Raw genomic sequence first — 22,228 nt, forward strand, 5'->3', positions numbered from 1 at the left:
CTTTGTTTGTTTGTTTGCAAGGCAGTAGGGTTAAGTGACTGATTATTAAGTGTCTGAGTTCAAATTTGAACTCAGATCCTCCTGACTCCAGGGATGGTGCTCTATCTGCTGTGCCACCTAGCTGCCCCTCATTTTGAGATTCTTTTTAGGAGATGACCAGTAGATTCTTTCTGTTCCCATTTTGCCCTCCAATTCTAGAAGATGTGGACACCTTTCTTTTACTATTTCTTGAAATATGATGTCTAACCAAAAACTTATTTTATAGACCTGGAAAAAAATAATAATAAAAGGTCAAGAATACCAAAGTAATTTAATGAAAAAAAATTGCAAAGGAAGGTGGCAGCCATACCAGGTCTAAAATTATATTATGAAGGAGAAGTCATTAAAACTGTTTGGTACCAGCTAAGAAACAGAGTGATGGATCAATGGAATAGATTAAGTACAAAAAAAACAGTAATAAATGACTATGGCAAACTATTGTTTGATAAACTCAAAGACTCCAGCATCTGGGCTAAAAACTCAACTATTTGCCAGAAACTACTGGGGGAAAAATAGTATGGCAGAAACCAGTCATAGACCAACATCTCACACCCTATACCAAGAAAGGATTTAAATAAATGTAGGATTTAGATTTAAAGGATGGGGGCAGCTAGGTGGTGCAGTGGACAGAGCACCAGCCCTGAAGTCAGGAGTACCTGGGTTCAAATCCGGTCCCAGACACTTAATAATTACCTAGCTGTGTGGCCTTGGGCAAGCCACTTAACCCCGTTTGCCTTGCAAAAAGATAAAAAAAAAAAAGAGAGAACATGGAATAGTTTATCTCTCAGATCTATGGGGAAAGAGAGGCATTTAATAATAAACAAGAGATAGAGAACATTATAAAATGCAAATGAATAATTTTGATTACATTAAATTAAAAGGGTTTTGCACAATAAAACCAACACACTAAGACTGAAAGGAATGTAGTAAGTTGAGAAACAATTTTTTACAGTTAGTATTTCTGATAAAGTACTCATTTCTAAAATTATAGAGAACTGAGTCAAATTTATATGAACAGGTAGTTGTCAGATGAAGAAATTAAAGCTATTTATAGTCATTATAAAAATACTCTAAATCATTATTGAGTAGAAAAATGCAAAGTAAAACAACTCTGAGGCATCATCTCACACCTATCAGATTGGTCAATATGACAAAAAAGGAAAATGATCAGTGTTGGAGGGGATGTGGGAAAACTGGGACACTAATGCATTGTTAGCGGAGCTGTGAACTGATCCAACCATTTTGGAGGGCAATTTGGTACTATACCTAAAGGGTAATAAAACTGTGCATATCCTTTAACCCAGAAATATCACTACTAGTTCTATATCCCAAAGAGATCATAAAAAAGGAAAAAAGATCCACATGTACAAAAATATTTATAGAAGTTCTCTTTGTAGTGGTAAAGAATTGGAATTGGGCGGCTAGGTGGCGTAGTGGGCAGCTAGGTGGCATAGTGGATAAAGCACCGGCCTTGGAGTCAGGAGTTCCTGGGTTCAAATCCGGTCTCAGACACTTAATAATTACCTAGCTGTGTGGCCTTGGGCAAGCCACTTAACCCCATTTGCCTTGAAAAAACCTAAATAAATAAATATATAAGTACATTTAAATTTTTTTTTTCAAAATTAAAAAAGAAATATGATGTCTAGGCTTTTGTTTGGTCATAGCAACCAGACAGTCCAATGATTAACTTTTTTTCTCCTCAATTTGTTTTCCAAGTAAGTTGTTTTTGCAATGAGATACCTCATAGTTTCTTCTATTTTACCTTGTTCCTCCGGTCACCTCTGCAAGCTTTTGACCTGCATTTGGATCTGAGCAAAAATATACTGCTGCTTATCTCAGCTATTGTCAGCCAGCTGGAATGATCCGCTGGCTCAGAATGAAACTGTAGGTTTGTCTTTGGTCTGGGATTCTGCCCTCATTATTTCTCTTCAGTCTTCAATCTAAGATAAAAGCTGGAATTGAGACCCAGCTCTGCCCTTGGGGTCTGAGCTGTATCTCTTGCTACCTTTCTCAGTATATTGCCTAGGACTTTCCTACTCAGGAATGTCATGCCCAAGAACTGAGATTTATCAGTCTTCTCTGGATCTGTGGCCTGGAACTAGGTAGTAGGTAATGTGGCACTTGTCTCTTTGAAGGCATACTATTTTTTAAATTTTGCAATATTCATTTTTAATTGTTTTATATTGGTGGGGTTTCCCATCTCATTGTTTTATTCATTGTGTATATTATTTTCTTGATTCTTATTACTTCATTTTATATATATATATATATATATATGTATGTGTGTGTGTATTCTCTACATATCCATATATATGTATGTGTATATATATACATATATATATATATACTCTTTGAATAATGACGATTTTATCATATTCATTATTTCTTACAGCACAGAAATATTATCATTATCATCATATACTGAAATTTATTTAACTGTTCCTAATCAATTTGTTGTTTTCAGTCATTTTTAGTAGTGTCCTACTCTTTGAGACCCCATTTGGGGTTTCGTGGCAGACACTGGAAGGGTTTATCATTTCTTCTTTGGCTCATCTGACAGATGAGGAAATTGAGGCAAACAGTATTAAGTGACTTGTCCATGGTCGCACAGCTAGTGTTTCTGAAGTCAAATTCGAACTCAGATCTTCCTGACTCCAAGTCTAGCACTCTTATCTACAGTGTCACCTAGGCGTTCTTACTAATCAAAAAATATAGACTTCATTTTAAATGATTTAACTTAATTTAAATGATTAAATGATTTACTACAAAAAAAGTTATGTGCATTTTTGTATATATATTATATATTGTGCAATATATATAATATATATAATATATATATATATATATGAAAATGACTATCCCAAGGAATAGCAGTTGTAATACTGTTGTCATCTCTATGTCAAAAGATATGGATATTTTAGTCTTTTATATGCATAATTGATTTCTGATCCATACCTCCAGCAACATTTTGTTATCATGCCTCTCTTCCCATATCCTCTCCAACACTTATTTCCATCTTTTATCATCTTTGCTTATTTGTACAGAATGAGGTGAAACCACAAGATTGTTTTGATTTGCATTACTCTTATTATAAGTGATTTAGAAAATTCCTACATATGACTGTTAGTAGAGTGCAATTCTTTCGATAACTTCATATCCTTTGACCACTTATAGGAAATGGTTCTTGATCATGTATATATCGATTTTCATGTGTGTGCATACATAGAATTTCATATATATATATATATATATATATATATATATATATATATATATATATATATATTTAGGTTTTTGCAAGGCAAACGGGGTTAAGTGGCTTGCCCAAGGCCACACAACTAAGTAATTATTAAGTGTCTGAGACAGGATTGCAATTCAGGTCTTCCTGACTCCAGGGACAGTGCTCTATCCACAGAGCCACTTAGCTGCCCGGATTTTCATGTATATTCAGATTTCTTTTTCAATACACAACCTCCCTTCTTATTCTAAGTATGTTAATTTTGTGCAAAGTTTTTCAGTCCCAAGTAACCAAAGTTACCGATTTTATCTTTTTTTTTTAATTACCTCTATCCCTTATTTGGTTAAAAATACATCACTTTCATGATGTTTCTCTTTGAATTTTTAAATGATGGAACTTTGATGTTAAGATTATGTATTCATTTAGAATTTAGAGGTTGAGGGGCAGCTAGGTGGTGGCTAGGTGGTGCAGTGGATAAAGCACTGGCCCTGGAGTCAGGAATACCTGAATTCAAATCCAACCTCAGACACTTAATAATTACCTAGCTGTGTGGCCTCGGGCAAGCCACTTGACCCCATTGCCTTGCAAAAATCTAAAAAATAAAAAGAATTTAGAGTTGAATGTAGTGTAAGGTAATATGAGACTTAGCCAATTTCTGCTGTATTATTTTCCAGTTTTCCCACTAGTTTTTCTCAAATAATAAGTTATTTCTTAAGTAACTTATGTTTTTTAGTTTATTAAACACTGGGATACTGAATTCCAATGCTTCTGATTCTTCCTTGTCTAGTCTGTTCCACTGCTCTAACTTCTTTTTATTTTTGCTTTATTTCTAAATTTAAAAAAGTTTTTCCCATTTACATGTAATGACAATTTTTTTTTTTAGTTTTTTTGCAAGGCAATGGGGTCAAGTGGCTTGCCCGAGGCCACACAGTTAGGTAATTATTAAGTGTCTGAGACCGGATTTGAACCCAGGTACTCCTGACTCCAAGGCCGGTGCTTTATCCACTACGCCACCTAGCCACCCTATAATGACAATTTTTAACATTCATTTTTTTAAAAATTTGAATTCCAATTTTTCTTTCTCCTTCCTCCTCCTCTCCCCTCCCTGGGGCTGTAAGCAGTTTGCTATATAACCACAACTTTTAACCAATACAAAATGATTTCAGAATATTTAATAATATAGTTTAAGATCCAGAAAGATTACTTTCCCCTTTGTCCCTATGCCTTTTATTTTTTCCCTTGATGCTCTTGAGCTGAATCTTGAAGAAATAAAAGCAGGCTAAGAGGGACAGCAGAATACTGCAAATAATCAGTGAGAAGTCACATCCCCAAGATATGGAATGTCAAGATCAAGAAACTACAGATATTCTGTTCCAGTGAGCAATTTGGAACTCTGCTCAAAGGGCAATAAAAATGTGCATCCCCTTTGATCCAACGATACCACTACTAAATCTGTATCCCCAAAAGATCATTAAAATAGAGGGAAAGATCAACATGTACAAAAATATTCATAGTAGCCATTTTTGTAGTGATAAAGAATTTCCCCATCAATTGGGGAAAGACTGAACAAATTGTGATATATGAATGTGATAAAATACTATTGTTCTATAAGAAATCATGAGGGTTGGGACTTCAGAATAGCCTGGAGAGACTTACATGAACTGATGTTGAGTAAAATGAGCAGAACCAGAACAATAGTACACTCATTAACAATAACATGAGGTGATGATCAACTATGATGGACTTTTTCATTTTAGCAGTACAATAATCAAAGACAATACTAGAAGACTTGTGATAGGAAATACCATCCATGTCCAGAGAAGGAACTGTGGAGTTTAAATGCAGATCAAAGCTTACTATCTTTAAGTTTTAAAAGTTGCTTTATGTATTATGTCAATTTTTTCTAATTTTTTTTCTATTTGGATTTGATTCTTCTTTCACAACATGATCAATATGATCTATGTTTAGTATAGTTACAAATGTAGAGCCAATATTAAATTGTCTTCTGTCGAGGGAGAGGAGAAGGTAGAAAAATGTAAAATTAACTACCTTTACATGCAGTTGGTAAAACAAACAAAAATATATTTTAATTGAAAAATTTAAATTAAAAAAAGAAAAGAAACTACAGCTAAACCAGTGTGGTATGATCATACAGTTTCTTGGGAGCAGCAAGGTATGAAAGGACTGGAAAGGTAAAAAGAGACAAAGTGAAAAATAATAAGAGAATATCAGACACTTTTTTTGGTTAGTTTTATTCAAATCTCAAGCCTCTTTCCTATCCCGGTCCTTCTCATTGATTTAGCACTCCAGATTGAACAGAATATACCAGATGTCATCTGATCAGAATAAAGTAGACAGCCACTTCACTCCTGAAAGTTATGCCTCCTCTTTTTTTCTTTTTTTTTGCAAGGCAAATGGGGTTAAGTGACTTGCCCAAGGCCACACAGCTATGTAATTAAGTGTCTGAGATCAGATTTGAACCCAGGTACTCCTGACTCCAGGGCTGGTGCTTTATCCACTGCGCCACCTAGCCGCCCCCTATGCCTCCTCTTGATACAGTTCAGAATCACATTGCCTTTTTATCTTCCACTTCCCACTCTGGTTGAGAAATTTGCCTCATATTTTACAGGGGAAAAAAATGGAGGCCATTCATGATGAATTCCTTCTTCTCTACCTCATCTCCTATCACTCAGGTGCCTTTTGCCCTTCTCTTTCTTGACCCCTGGCTTTACATATTACTTACCAAGGATAATCCTTCTCCTTGTCCAAAAGATTCAATTCGATCTCATCTCTTTCGGGAGATTGATCTCTTTGTCATCCTCACTTTCTCACTTCTTTTTAATCTCTCCTTATCTCTTGACTTATTCTCTACTACTGCCCCTATCTCCCCAATCCCCCCCAAAAACCCTCACTTGACCTGATCCTTCAGTCTCTGCTATCATCCTATCTCTTCTAAAATGCTATCTATATAGTAGATACCTCCACTTTCTCTCCTCTCACTCTCTTCTTAACCCCTCACAATCTGGCTTCTGATTTTACCCTTCCACCCAAACTGCTCTCTTCGAAATTTCCAATGAAATATAGTCTTACAGTGGCCAAATCCAAGGACTTTTTCTGAATCCTCATTCTCCATGACCTCTCTGTAACCTTGGCCCACTGTAGATCTCTCTTCTGCGACACTCTCTTCTCTACAGTTTTTCTGGCCATCCCCACTCCTGTTTCTCCTCTGCCTCTTTGCTAGATCCTCATCTAAGTCACAACCTGCAAAGGTTATCCTAGGCCTCTTCTCCTTTCCATCTTCATTATCACTTGTTGGCCTCATTAGCTTGTTGATGATTCTCAGATCTACCTTTCCTGGCCCAGTCTTTCTGCTGATCTTCACTTAAGCATCTACAACTAAATGCCTTTCAGTCATCTCAAACTAGATGTCACTCAGTAGGTCCTAAACAGAATCTTTCCCCCAAAGCCTCCCCTGGCCCCCCCTAGAATTCCCCCATATTCCCTTTCTCTAAAGAACACCACCATTCTCCCTTTACCTTACAGGTTTCCAACCTAGATGTTAATCCTGGATTGTTCTCTAAACTCCCACTTCATATCTAGGCTGTTGACAAGGACAATGGACCACCTTTGTATCATCTTTCAGAAAAGTCCCTTTCATCAGACACTGCCCCAACCCTCATGCAGGCCCTCATCACCTCATACCTGGACTATTGCTGATGGGTCTGCCCTGCCTCAGGTCTCTCCTCACTCCAGTCCATCCTCCATTCAGATACTAAAGTGATTTTTCCTAAAGCTCAAGTTTAACCCTTCTACTCAATAAACTGCCATAGACAACTGTATTGGTGCCCTGTTTTTATGAGATTCTAAGTTTTCTGAGGACAGAGATCATGTTTTTGTCTCAATATTTATTTCCCAGTAAACCTAGAGCAGTGCTTGCCACAGAATAAACAGGTTTATGAATTAGCTTCCACTTGCAGAGTTGATAGGGTGACACAATCTAATAGGACAATTTGTTAATGTTCCTTGAAATCCTTCAATTCTACCCTAAGCAAGTTCCTACTATAATAAGGAACCAAACCCAAATCTATTGAGTTCTGAAGAAAAAATCTGGAGAATCATAATTTGTAAAGAGAAACGAGAAGTCTAAGTTTTGGCCTGGGGCAGCTAGGCAGTGCAGAGAGTAAAGCACTGGTCCTGGAGTCAGGACCCAAGTTTGAATCCAACCTCAGACACTTGCCACTTACCAGATGTGTAACTTCAGGCAAGTCACTTAAACCTGACAGCCTCACATCCAGAGCCATCTTGTCATCCTGATCCATATCTGGCCACTGGACCCAGATGAGTCTGGAGGAGAAGTGAAGCTGGTGACTTAGCATAGCCAGTTCACATGCCTGTCATGGCATTACCTCCCTGATGTCATGGTCTTCTTCTTCAAGAATGAAGGACTGGGGTGGGGTAGCTAGGTGGCGTAGTGGATAAAGCACCAGCCTTGGAGTCAGGAGTACCTGGGTTCAAATCCGGTCTCAGACACTTAATAATTACCTAGCTGTGTGGCCTTGGGCAAGCCACTTAACCCCATTTGCCTTGCAAAAACCTAAAAAAGGAAAAAAACCAAAAAGAATGAAGGACTGGGGCAGCTATGTGGCTTAGTGGATTCAGCACTGGCCCTGGAGTCTGGAATACCTAAGTTCAAATCCGACCTCAGACACTTAATAATGACCTAGCTGAGTGGCCCTGCGCAAGCCACTTAACCCCATTGCCTTGCAAAAAAACCCCCTAAAAACTAAAAAAAAAAGTATGGGAAGGCATTTTAACTCCTTTCCCATTCACAATTTCAGTGTTTCCAGGTATGACTGAGTAAATGCTTAACAGAAATCAGTGAAACATAAAAATATGAGATTCTTATATGGCCTTAGCAGACTAGTAAGGCAAGTAAGATAGGATCTTTAAGTCAGTGGGAGCCTAATCCCTTCTCTTATTTTCCAATTTTCATATCCCATCTCTAGTTATGAAAAAAACAGGCAAAGGAGTGATGGAATATATTAATACAAATGTCTACCCACTCTTGCTTCCCTATTCTTTTATCCCTATTCTGTACATGAGATTTCATAGTTAAATAAATCATCTAAAGCATGATGAATCCTCACCCGAAGTTGTCAAAACGGATGCTTGAAACTTCAAAAATAATCATTGTCAAACCACCCCCTCTATTTGAATGAGATATGCAAGACTCCTGGGTTATGTTAATGTATTCCTTATAAAGCAAAAACATTCCCTCTTTCTGTTACTAAGGAGTGCTCCTTTCATACCCAAGAGTTGAGGAGAAATATACCTTATACACACAAATGGGCTGTGATATGAACCCTATGCCAATTATGTAAAGCAAAAACATTTCCTTTTCTTAACTAAAAAGGAGGGTTCCTTTCACTCAAGTAGAAATGTTATATACACAAATGGACTGTGTCATATGCTCTCTCCACCAATGATGTACAAGAAGAATGGAGCAGGTGGCTGAAGTATCAGAAAATGGGGACTGAAATGTTAAGTGAACAGTTTGGACAGAAATTAGATAGGAGGTAGCAGTGGGGAGCTATTTAGAGCCTAGAATATTTAGAATACATTTCCCATATTTAAGGACCCTACCACACCTCTGTAAATGTTAGTTAGAATTTGAAAATTCCAGACCCGAGTACAAACAATATACCTGATCAATTCAAAAAGAACAGATGGATCTTCTCACCAATCAGTTGGCAAGTGTGTAAAAGAACCCAAGGTCCCCATGGACAAACTTAAGGAAATGCTGTATAATTCCATTCAAGCAAAAACAGTTAGGAAATCTTTACAACAAAATTACGGTAAACATTTATTAAGCTTTTATTTTCACAATATCTTATTTCAGTTCTGAAATCAGCCTACAAATATTTCACTACATTAACATCAATCTGGTGATCATTTAATAAATAAAGGAATGTATATATACCTTTGTAAAAATAAGTTTGATATAGTTAGGATTCCCAACAATGACAGCAGTAGACCTGATTCCCCAAGGTTCACATGCCTTGAGTCTTACACACATCACTAGCAACAAATCAAGTTGTTTTACAGAAAGAAAAAAAAAACAAAAACAAAAACCCCACAACTTTTACAAACTTAAATGCTATCTAAATCTGCAATCTGTTGGAGGAAACAATATGAAATCACTAATATCAGTGCTGACACAACTAGTGTCATACCAAAAGACACAATTTCCAGTTAGGAATAGGGCAAACGAGGATGATTGTTTCATTGGATGTTGAAGGGTGCTAATCGACATTACCATCACAATAATTCAGTGAAACACTAGTTTCAAGAGATTTAACACATGCGGTTAATTAAGTTGACATTACGGTAAAACCTTTATATTTTTAAAAATAGACATTAAACGTATGGTCAGTAACTCCATTAGCTGCCAGATATAGAGAACTGGTATGGGATGCGAACCACAGTCAGAAACACAGCCATCCAAACAGTGTAAATTGGTACCAGTCTATATTCCACAGGACAGGGCATCAACAAGGTTTTAATTTAATAGCAAAACAGTCAGAAGAATGCAGTATTTAGAAACAAGGCTGATTTATACCAGATACTATACAGCGTACTGGTTGACACTCAAAACCAATTAAAAGCACTGGATCACATCCAGAAAAGAGAAAGAATTCCATCATCTAGAAATTAAGAGGCAGAGCTCTGAAATTTACAAAATGCCCAAGATCAAGGTACTTTTGTAGAACTGTGGCACCCGTAGAGGAGTTTTGACATCTCAAGCTAGATCAGATTAGGCGGTTTCAAAATCCACCGCCAGGTAAGAACTAGCAAGAGAGATGTCCTTTTTTTCCAAGGTCTATTTAAATAGGGGTGAAGAGTTGGAAGGTCTGGGAAATGTTAGGCTGAGTAGAAATGAAGCAATTAAAACTTACCCTTGACCCTTTCAGGGGCAAGGCCAAGTTGGCCTTTGGAAAATCCTGTTGCAAGATGGCAGGTTTATTAATCCCCACCCACACCAATGAGATTGCAGTTGAAACCCAAAGCAGAAAGGTGGGGGGAGGGGAATGGGGGGAGAACAAGACAACAACAAAAGAATTCTGTATGGAAAAATATATTTTAACACATTAAAGGGATGTACTAAGACATCATGTGCATACAATGGGACAAGCCAAAATCTGCACTGATTTGAAAAAAAAAATTCTCCCAAACATTCACATTAATATTGAGCATACTGAGATGGACAGTTTGCCTTTATCTTGATCAAAATTACTACCCTTAGTAAATAGCCATCTTGATATTAATATAGTGGGGAAATTAATACTGATTGATTTTATGTGGTGTTTATTATATGATAGCATCATTAAAATCTATCATGAGAAGTATTGCTCTGTATTATTATCCTACGACATTTTAAGATATACAAAACATTGTTCAAGGTATGAGACACATGGTACAAAAATATATTTTTCCACATACAAAAGGGTGAGCTCAAAAGAAAAGGTTGGGGGTGAGGGGCAAAGTGGAGTGGCTATGTAATATCAGCTTTCATCCCACTGAAGATCTTCTCTACAAAAGCCCCCTAAGTAGATGAAAACAAGCCCAGGGCAAATGTCAAAGGTTGATATGCCGTATCTTCAATGTGAAAGTTTCTCCCATTAGCATCCAGGATTCTGATCGGTTTTAAAACATCAGCAACTCTAAGAATATTATCGCCAGTTGATGAGTCTTCATTTAAAAAGAGAAAGGTATCTCTCTACCTGTATATTAAATAGTATAAAATTATACACAGATAAGCTTCCATAGAAAAATCAGATATGAATCTCAGACTTCATGCTACTCAGAGAAATGGTGCCTGTTACAGACTTATGGGCTCCATTTTTTTCTTGCAGTCATACTTGTTCCCATGTATGTATACGAACACACACACATATACACACACTTCTTGTGTGCTTCAAATTTACAAGTCAACCTCTTTCCCTTCTGTAGTCTTATTATTTGTCCAACAAGATACCATTCATGTTTTACAATTTTTGAAAAATGAATAGAAAAACAAACTAATTCCACTCCAGAAAAAAAATTTAAAGCACACAAATCAACCAACAACAAAAAAGACTTAAAACTCAAGATATTTTGTAGATGACACAGTATTTCCATGCATTCTGTGATAGGGAAGAAACTCAAAAGCAGAGGAGTATCCAGAGAACCAACAATAATTCCAAAAAGTAATTTGGGGAGAGTCCTGGAACCTAAATAAGAATGAGAATGAGTCCCCTTTCTTCCAGAGTCTAGCTCGCAAAAATGTTAAAAAGACATGAGCCAGCAGGACTTCAAAGACACTATTAGAACTATTCCAATTCAGAAAATGAGTTTCCACCAATGCCCATAAAGATCAACTGAACTGACAGCAAGTCAATTAAAGGAACCTTGTGTTTCATAATGTGCAACTTAAAAATAGCAGTCTCATAAAATTCTCCCAAATTGTTTTTCCAAATGCTGGCAAAAGAAAAAAATTCACAATCAAGATTACACTGAGGCTGTTAAATTCTGTGTTCTCCAAATCATGACTACTGCTCAGGACAGGGCAGGTACCAACTCGCCTCACTTCCCTGTTGCATTTCTACTTAGTGGTTTGATAGGAAAACTGGGCACTCTGGTCAGGGAGGAAATCAGATTGTTAACAACCAGCCTCTTAGGGCACCTGTGGAAATATCCACCACACGCCAAGATCTAGAGGAGTTTCTATGCACAAATCCCTGAGGCTTTGTTTTTTGTTCTAGTGGATTTCACTCAAGCTGATGGGAGTCATAAGCCTGGGAGGTACCAATTGGCAAATCAAAACATGTTGGTGACTCCCCTAACAAACAAAATAATCTCAAGTTCTCTTTTGATCCCAACCTATCACCCTGTGATAACTTCTCCAAGGAATACCCCAAAAATGAGGACACCCCAGACTTCAGGCAAAAAGCACCTAGAGATTCACCTACCAAAATGTTAAGAATAAAACCCAAAAAGCATGTATTGCTGACCAATGGTCCTGAGAGGATGCTTAAATAACTTGCAAGTTGTGTTTGTTGCTGTTTTCTTGTGGTATTTTTTTTTGAGTCAACCCGAAGCTTCCTAACAAGGCAGCCCTTAAAAGAGGGTCAACTAACCAAGACTTGCCTGTTAAGGGTGAGTGGTCAATGCAACCTTCTTGCAACTAGACTTCAGACTCAAAATGCAAAAACATTTTTCTGCCTGACCCTTGGATTCCACTTTCTAAAACCTTTTGGAGGAAAATTCCCAGTTTTGAGTATGACAAAATACAGACTAAATCCCAAGTTGGTCTGCAAAAATGGATTCTTCATTTAAAAGAAACTGGAGAAAATAAAAATTAAAAGGTAGACCTGAATGGGGGAAAAGACAATTGTAACAATTACATCTGCTGACCTGAACTCAAAGTTTTCTATTTGTTTATACACTGATTGACATCTGATAATCAAATGTGGTCCCTACTACTCCCCCCAAAGCTTACAATCTGTGAAAATGGAAACCCCTCATATGTGGAACCCATAGTATCTTTTTAGAGCAGTGAAAAACAGAGCTTGAGATCAAGCTTCTCTAAAATGCCAAATTCACATAATTTTCTTCTTCCTTTAAAATTTTAATAGACTTTGACTCAATCTGCCTTTATAAAAACCTTACAAAATATGTCTTTTAAACACTTGAAAAAAGTAATTGTATGTTCTATGAAGGAATAAACTTTTTAGTATACAGCTAATGTGGGTTTTATCATTTGAAAAAATATTTTTTTTAAACACAACTAATGATTCTCAGGGTGTCTCAATGTTCTACATAAGTTATTTTAAAATTCTTCTCAGCCTAAAGTTGTAATGTGGTCCAATAACCTCACAATGTGCCGTTTTGTTGCTTTGTAAATTTTTAGTAATATGGTGCTTTTTGATTTTCCAAGAGCTGGTGAAAAGTAATTAACCTGACTTGTCTCATTTGTCAGCGTCTCGATCGATGCCTTCTAGCACGCGGGAGAGGCGGATGTTGAGTAGTCTGATCTGGCTATCAAGATGGTCAATCTTCTCTTCCAGGCTGTGGCTGCCCAGGCTGAGGTTGGAGCCGCCGCCACTGCCACCTCCGCTCCTCCAATAGAAGCCCACAGGGCCTGTCATAAAGTAAATGGCTACCACTAAGCAGAGGGGCAGGACTGCCTGCTCGGGTTCTCCTTCATACTTCTGCAGGATGTATACACAGGAGAGGGCAAACAAGGTGACCCTTACAACCCAGAAGAAGCGACCAAACAGGACATGCAAGATGTAGAAGAAAAATCCCAGGAAGAGAGACAAGAACCAGTAGGCCAGGAGGACAGCACCGACCAGCAGCAGAGCACGGGTGGGGTTGTTCGCCACAGCTGCTGGGCTGAAATAATGGGTCAGATTGGAGGCTGCAAAACAGAAGAGAGAATAAGGGTGTGAATGATCTGCAGGGGACTCAAATGTGGACATGGACTAGCGGCTACCAGTCCATAACCACAAAGCAGGGGTTCTAGCACCCAGCTGATGCCGCTACAACTCCTTTGACTGGGAGCTCCCTGAGGGAAGGCTCAGTCTTTTGCCTTTCTTATCTGTAAAATGAGTTAAGAGAAGGTAAGCCACTTCAGTATCTCTGCAAAGAATACTCTAATACATAACTGAGCAGAACATACACACATGAATGCATACATAAACATATATACATGATATGTACAGTAAGTAGTTCAGCTGTTTTGATATATTTGGTTGTCTCATCTGCAAAATGAGGATTAACTAGAGAACTGACTATGACAGGTTGTTGGGAAGATCACTTGCCACAATATAAATAATGCTCTTTGCAAAACTTTAAAGACAACACACATTAACCACCACTTTCATTTCCTGGGGATTCCTGGAGTGGCCTAGCAGGGAGGAAGATACAAGAAGACAAGCCAGGAAGAATGATTTGAAATGAAAATTCACTACAGACAAGCAACCATCAAGACAGCCAAGTTTCTGAGTCTCAGATTTGGACTAGTGTTGATCCCTTTTTCTTTCACATTTACTGACCATCCCCTAACATCTGAGTGAGAGGAGAAGGGGCTGAGATATCATTGTTCCCATTTTTAGAGGTGGGAAAACGGAAACAAATCAACTCAATGGAGGCGGGGTCCCTGATTTATCCCTGGCTGCTCATTAAGGAAGCAGATGCTGGTCCCTAAAGATTACTAGAGTTGCTGCCCTGTCCCATGCAATCCCCTGTAATCAAGATCAGTTCTTCAGCATTTGCTAGAAGGGATTTCACAATTTGCTAAGATGGTAAACACACAGAATCTACATGGGATTGCAGGAAATTGCTTTACCTGGGTTGTTTCCCAAGAGCTGCTAGTAAAGGCCCCCGGGGGGGAAGAGGAGGCCAAAAGTTATTCCTGAATAAGCTAGGCTGTTCTCAGATAATTCCCGCTGACTTGGACTACAAGGGGCAGATCAGAACCCAGGTCTGTCTGTCAGACCCACAAAGCAGCCACCCTCCGTCATTCATTGAACATTCCACAAATAATAAACCCCTCTATTATGTGGTAGGCACCAAAAAGTATAACAAGAAAACTATCCCTCCCCTGCAAAAATCTCCATCCTACACAAAGATGGGGAGAAATCAGTAAAAGTAAATTTTTAGAGGGGTACAGGAAGATGGGCAGGCAACTAAGAAGATAGGCTGAGCAGATCCCTGAAAGGAACTAGCGATTCTAGGTCAAGGTACTAAGAGAGAGTGTTCTACTCATATACAAAAGAGAGCAAGGGTGGAGTGCACATAAGAAGGAAAAGGGTGAAACTGGGGTGGACAGGCAGCCTGCAGGAGGGCCACACCAAGAGCTTTAAAGGCCACTCAGAGGGGTCTGTCTTCAAGTGCAGTCCAGGCCCAGGTACTGGTCCCCAAGACCCCTCAAGCCCCATAAGAGTTCAAAGCAAACAGAGATCCCAGCTACATTAGATGGATGGGACTGACAATCAGAAAGCTAGTCAGGAGGCTGTCCCTTGACTGGCAATTAAACGACAGTGTCTCTGCTTCTCCTCCCCACCGGAAGGGAAACCCCAATACCACTTACGATTTGGTGCAAGTGTTCTATGCTATGAGTGATGTACAAGTTATGAATGTGATCAGAGGGAGCAAATGCTCCAGAAGCACATAAGCCACGGCAGACTCTGTATTACCCATACTGTCTATGATCCAACTGAACACGGCCAGTGATGAGAAGTGCAGGCACTCTACCTACCATCAATTCCGAGAACATCCAGCAGATCAGTCCAGAGTCTCCACAATGTCTCCGCTAAGACATCCACTCCATTTACAAATCTCTCAGTTGATCTGGAGAAAAACTATGAAGACCAAGAAATAAAGCATTATTAAAGAATTCTATCAATTCACTTCTCCAATCTATTTCCTGCCCAAGATAAAAAGTTTTAGAAATGGAAAGTGGGGGGGGCGGACAGCTAGGTGGTCTAGTGAATAGAGCAGCAGCCCTGTGTCAGGACCTGAGTTCAAATCCAGCCTCAGACACTTAATAATTACCTAGCTGTGTGATCTTGGGCAAATCACTTAATCCCATTGCCTTGGGAAAAAAAACTTTAAAAAAAGAAATGGGGAGGGGCAGCAGCTAGGTGGTACAGTGGATAGAGCAGCAGCCCGGAGTCAGGAGTACCTGAGTTCAAATCCAGCCTCAGACACTTACTAATTACCTAGCTGTGTGGCCTTGGGCAAGCCACTTAACTCCATCTGCCTTGTAAAAATCTAAAAAAAAAAGGGGGGAGTGGGAGAGGAGATAGAAGGATTGAAGCCGAGGATAGTCTCATATAGGGTCAGGCTCAGAAGTAAAGTTTTAACATACACAAAATTTCTGGCTCAGGCAGCATGGAGGTGCAGACAGAGAGTGGGAGAACAGAGGAAGAGGCAATTTCTCCAGTGTGCCTTGAGGAAAGGGTCATTTGTCCAAAAACTAAACTACTATAGTAAAGTCCCTTAACAATTTTGAAGTAATCTGTTCCCTTCCCCTAACATCCTGTTGTACTTCTTGTGTGGACCATGAGGTGGTTCGAGAAGTAGATGTAATGAGACAGATGTGCTGAAGTTGCTGAAGGTGCTGAGTTCTTTAACTAAATAAAGACAATGGGTTGACATCATTATCGATTCAATATGTAGCTTGGGTGGGCCTCTACTGAGAAGAAAGAGGGAGGGAAAGGGGAAGAATATATTCACTTTGAAGGAACCCAAGCACCCTTTGAAGCCACCTTCAGAACAATCCAGCCATTGAAGGACACCATCTTGTTATCCCCTCAAAGAAATGGGGTCTTATCTCCAGGTAAAGTCATCTGAGACCATATGGAAAGTCCAAAATAGGCCAACATGCTGTCATCCTGATGGCCAAAAGGTAATTGGGGAAAGGTAATAAGTAATTCAGCAGAATCCAAGAGGTTCTCCTCTTGGGTAACAATTTTTGGAGTGAAGCACCAGGGAGGAAACTTGAGCTCAATCAAACCAGGAATAATGAAAAAAAAAAGTCTCCTTAGCAAGAACTTTAAAGAAAAAGGTTTGGCCAAAAAAAAGTCAACTCCACATGGAAAAAACAAATGGTCCTTCAAATATCTGAAAGGTTGCTTGTTGTGTGGAAGAGAAATTAAGATTTCTTTTCACCAAGAAAACTGAACAAGATCAAGGGAAGGATGGGGAGTAAGGAATTATCTTCAAAAAAGGAAAGATTTTTTTAAGAATTAGAGATGGGGGGCAGCTAGGTGGCGTAGTGGATAAAGCACCGGCCCTGGAGTCAGGAGTACCTGGGTTCAAATCCGGTCTCAGACACTTAATAATTACCTAGCTGTGTGGCCTTGGGCAAGCCACTTAACCCCGTTTGCCTTACAAAAAAAAAAGAATTAGAGATGACTATTGTGCTATAAGAAACTCCTGGGAAGACTTCAGAGAAGTATAGACAGGCTTCTATGAACTGATACTGGTGAGATGAATAGCCATGACTGTAAAACAAATGGGAAGAACAACAAAACTGAATTCTTCCAACTATAATGACCAAGCCTGGCCCCAAGAAGTGAAAATTCACCTCCCCTTTCTTTGCCAAGGTGAACGGGGATGGATTCCAAATGTACCATCCAATTCAATTGCTGTTGTGTAGATAAGCTTCTGCTGATGTCTTTTATAATCTTTTTATTTTAAATTTATTTGTTTTTGTTCTCATTTCCAAATTCTCTCCCTTCCTCTGACCCTATCTCCCCTCCACTGAGAGGGCAAGAAATATGATATTCACTATTATACATATAAAAACCTGACTTAAAAAAAGGTAATAACAGTATGCATATGGTGATTTATGTTTTCTATATAAAGCACTTACTAGGGCAAATGGGGAGCAGAGGGGGGGAATCATCTGTTGTCTCAAAGCAGAATTAAAGTATAAACTGCTTCAGAAGAGTTTCCCCTCATTGGAAGGCTCTCAATCAAATGAGGGATTAAGCATTTGTTAGGAATGTTGTATCGAATTTTCTTATTTAAATGTGGATTGAACCAAATATTGAGATTTGAATTGTGAAATCCCTTTAATGAGTGGTATTTTAAGGGAAAATTTCAGGAAATTCTCCATTCCACCACTCATATTCTTCATGGAGTCTAAAAACTTTGTTGTGCTATTCATACAGTAAAAAAAATTCTGAACCAGCTACTTCCAATCGACAGCTAAGGGAAATTTATCTTGCCCAAGGCCCAGAGTGTCACTTAGCAATCTAATATATTCTAGGGAAGAAAGGAAACCAATAAAGATCTTTTACTGAAAAGGCTATCTCCAGTTGTCCTGATTCATATCTGGCCACTGTGCCCAGATGATTGGGAAGAGAAAATGAGGCTGGTCATTTAGCAATGGCACCTCCCCTTAAATCCAATTCACTTGTTTCTCATGGCATCAGCACCCTGATGTCATGGTCTTCTCTGAGAAGGACAAACATCATTTACTTAAATGGGATCATGGCCCAATGAAAAGGGTACAGAATTTAGAGATTAAGGATCTGACGTCAAGGACCAGTGTTGCCAATTGCTACCACCTGAGTGACCTTGAGTAAGTCAACCTCTGAGTCAGAGCTCCTTCACCTATTAAATGATTGCAGTGGGCCTTTGTTGATCTTAAAGGACCATTTCAAGATCTAAAGTTAGGCCAATTAAGTTGAGAAGGTCCCTAAAACTTGGCCAAAAAAAAAAAAGAAATTAAAGTCAACTGTTTTTTTTTCAAGTAATGAATTTAGGAAAAACCAAACCAAACCCTCCTTTCCCAGTGGACTTGAATGATTTGGCTAAGGGTTGCTTTCTTAATTAACTTTTTAAGAACATGAGGACTTTCTGGTGAAGGTTAAGATCTTCAAATTATCTAGGGTACAATCTGGTGCAATCAACCATCTGAGACCAACAACCTAAAGTAAACTGGTTTGTCAAGTCACTGCCAAGGGGAAGGTTGAGTCCTTAAGCTACTGGGCTTTGCCTCATCACAGTCAACCATCTTGAAGCTTAATGCTGGGAAGGTGTCTCTCCCTCTCTCCAAGTTGGCTGTAAAATTGCAGGTGGCCTCAAAGACAATTGAGCTGTGGTCCAAAAAAGGCTTCACCACAAAGAGAGGATGAGCCACAAAAGGGGACCCGTCTCTGCCAGCCGGGAAGGTAAATACCCTATCATCTTAGGGAGGAAAGGTCAGATAACTGCTCAGTTCTTTTGGCTGCTCATACAGGAGTCAGTCCAAGGTAGGCAAGGCCATCTCCCCCCTCTCCCAAGGCTTCTGCTCCTCTTTAGTTCAAGAACCCTTGAGCTTTGGAGGATGAACCCAGCTTCAAGACCATCTACTTAACCATTGTCTTTCCTTACAAAGAACCCCAGACTCAGAGAGGGAAATGCCTTGTTCAAGGTCACTGAGCTAAATTAGCAGCCAATCCTCTTCTCTCCATTCTCCCCAATCTCCCTGGGCTGCCAGTTTGTGTCCCTCTCATTCCTCTCTGCCTAGGACGCCCTCCTTCAGATCTGCATGAGTCCTCTGATTTTTCTCCTGTATCTGGCCTCCTCCTGCACTCCGGGTGTGTCCCATTTCTTTGTCTCACTTGGCAGCAATGCCTGGCAGGGTCATTTAAATGTTTCATGTGCACATATGGGCTCTCCAGCTAGATCACAAGTTCCCTGATCATTGACCCTGTGGCTATGATTGTTTGTACTACCTTTATCTACACCAGCAGTTAACACATCTGTGTCAAACATTTTACAAGTATCTCATTCAATCCTCACAGCAATCCTTCAACAGTTTTACTTATCCCCATTTTACAGATGAAGAAACTGAAGTCAATGGCAGGGAAGTGCCCACAGTCATACAATCTGAACTAGATTTGAACTCAGGTCTTCCTGACTCCAGGCCCAGAGCTCTATCCACTCTCCCAAACATACAGTAAGTTTTCATTACACAACCATCTGGTATGTCTTTTGGACAGGTCCAAGAAAATCATAGGACCTCCTCCGTTTACAGATGAAGAAAGTTGAGTCTCAGGGAGGTTAGGGGACTTGCTCAAGGTCACAGAGGCAAACAGAATTCAAGATGGGAGGTAGAGTTCACCAGGAAGTCCAACCATCTACACTGCCCACCTCAGAAATCTTCCAAAGAAAGAAGTCTGCTGCCATCTCAAAGAATTTGGACAATTCCTCAGTTTTCCAAGGGAGGCATTTCGGCCCAGCTTTTAAAACTTTAAGTTTTAAAAGTAAAGAGGCAAGGGGTGGCTAGGTGGTGCAGTGTTGATAAAGCACCTGCCCTGGAGTCAGGAGTTACCTGGGTTCAAATCTGGTCTCAGACACTTAATAATTACCTAGCTGTGTGTGGCCTCGGGCAAGTCACTTAACCCCATTGCCTTGCAAAAACCTAAAAAAAATTTAAAAAATAAAAAAATAAAGAGGCAGGGGTGGCTAGGTGGTGCAGTGGCTAGAGTACTGGCCTAATTACCTAGCCTTGGGCAAGACACTGAACCCCACTGCCTTGCAAAAACCTTAATAAAAAAAGTGGAGCTACAAAAAGAAACCAAAGACAGTTCCTGCCTTCAAGGAGTTACAATTTAATCTAATGCTCTAGGAACCTTCCTTCCAGGTTCAGAGCCTCCTTTCAGGATCTGGTGAAGAAAAGAACACGGCGTTCTGTGGTCTTGGTTCCTTCCAAAGCTTTGGGGAGCAAAGCTGAGGCTTCGGGGACACAGGCTCCCCCGCCTCTTTGTCTGGCTACAATGTTTCCGTCCCTTAGGCAGGAAATACAAAGTTTCAGCCAGAGGTGGAACTGGAAAGCCAAAGAGATAAAAAGCCGGCTGTCTCTGGCCACATCCTCCCCACAAGGTCATTTGTGGATCCCCCCACCGAACTTCTCAGGAAAGGCTCCAGAGGCCGGTGGGGGGCCCGGCCCCAGCCCTCGTCTCGGCTCCGGCCCCAGCCAGAATGCTCTCCTTCCAAGTCATCCTCTAACTCAAGCACCTACCATTTGGGGGTTCGAAGCGGTACAACACGACTCACAAAGCTGAACAGAGGTCACCCATCCCTTCCGGGAACTCGGCCAGGACCAACCGCCAGATCCTTATCGGCCCGAGTCCCGGCCCGGCCCCGGGCGCCAACGTCAAGGCAACGACTCGGACCTCCCCCACGGTTCAGTGAGGAAATAATAGGGCCGGGGGCTCCCCGATAAAGCCGGGGGGTCGAGGCCTCCAAAGCAGACCACGGGGTTTCCTAAGGGAGGAAGGCGGGGGGTGCGGGGCACTGTGTCCCCCGGCCCTGCGGGGCCCTCTCCGAGGCTGGGCCGCGGCCCCGGGGCTGTCCGGCCCACTTGAGGTCCCGGGGGCGCCCCGCTGAACTTGTGCTCATTCCCCGGATGAGCTGTGGGCGCCGGGGCCCCCCAGGGTGCACCCCGAGTCTCACTCAGCACCCCTCCTCCACCCCCCCGAAGCCGCACGTGGCAGGGGCTGCGGGGAGCCTTCCGGGGGCGCCCCAAGGCCAAGCGGACAATGCAGGGTGCGGGGGGCTGGCCGGGCGGCCGCTGGCCGGGGGGCCGAGGAGGGGCGCCCCGGGCCCGGGGGCGCTCCCGGGGGCAGGGGGCGGGGCGGGGGCACCTTCTGCACGGCTCGCACGTTGTCCTCCCCGCACAGGCTGCTGACGCTCTGGTAGAGGCCGCTGGCCGCGCGGCGGAACGTGTTCTGCTTGTCGGCGCCGCGGCCCCGCGCGCCCAGCGCCCCGGGCCCCGCCAGCCCCAGCAGCAGCAGCAGCAGCAGCGGCGGCGCCCACAGCTGCCCGGCGGCCATGGTCCGGCCCCGCGCGGCCTCCTGCGCGTCCCGAGCCGCTGCGCTCCCGCCGCCCCCGCCGCCCGCGCCGTCTGCCCGCCCCGCGCCCGCCGCGCTGCTTCCGCTTCCGCCGCCCCGCTCCGCCCCCCGGCCCCGCTGCTGCGCGCGCCGCCGGCCCGAGCCCGCCCTGCGCCTCCAGTACCCGAGCCCCGCCTCCATGCATCCCTCCTCCCACCCACCCAGGCATCCACCCCCCTGCATCCACCCAACTATCCACCCAACCATCCACCCCTGCTTCCACCCATGCATCCACCCACCCATCCACCCATGCATCCACCCATGCATCCACCCAACCATCCACCCCTGCATCCACCCATGCATCCACCCCTGCATCCATCCAACCATCCATCCATGCATCCACCCACTCATCCATGCATCCATCCATCCACCCACCCAACCATCCTTCCATGCATCCACCCATGCATCCACCCAACCATTCACCCATGCATCCACCCAACCATCCATCCATGCATCCACGCACTCATCCATGCATCCATCCATCCACCCACCCAACCATCCTTCCATGCATCCACCC

At 41.6% G+C, this 22,228-nt stretch overlaps 1 protein-coding gene across 1 annotated transcript; it reads right to left on the bottom strand.

The window, feature by feature from the left end:
- Nucleotides 1-9,115: 9,115 nt before the first annotated feature.
- Nucleotides 9,116-21,691, bottom strand: BRI3BP (BRI3 binding protein). The gene is made up of 3 exons (XM_074205376.1): nucleotides 21,466-21,691; nucleotides 15,579-15,681; nucleotides 9,116-13,736 (listed from the first exon to the last, which is right to left on the bottom strand). Exons 1-3 carry the CDS (start codon nucleotides 21,652-21,654, stop codon nucleotides 13,285-13,287), a joined length of 744 nt encoding a protein of 247 aa, XP_074061477.1. The 5' UTR covers nucleotides 21,655-21,691; the 3' UTR covers nucleotides 9,116-13,284.
- Between the last annotated feature and the right edge of the window lie 537 nt (nucleotides 21,692-22,228).

Source organism: Macrotis lagotis, chromosome X (genome assembly GCF_037893015.1).
Source record: "Macrotis lagotis isolate mMagLag1 chromosome X, bilby.v1.9.chrom.fasta, whole genome shotgun sequence".
Taxonomy (NCBI): Eukaryota; Metazoa; Chordata; class Mammalia; order Peramelemorphia; family Peramelidae; genus Macrotis; species Macrotis lagotis.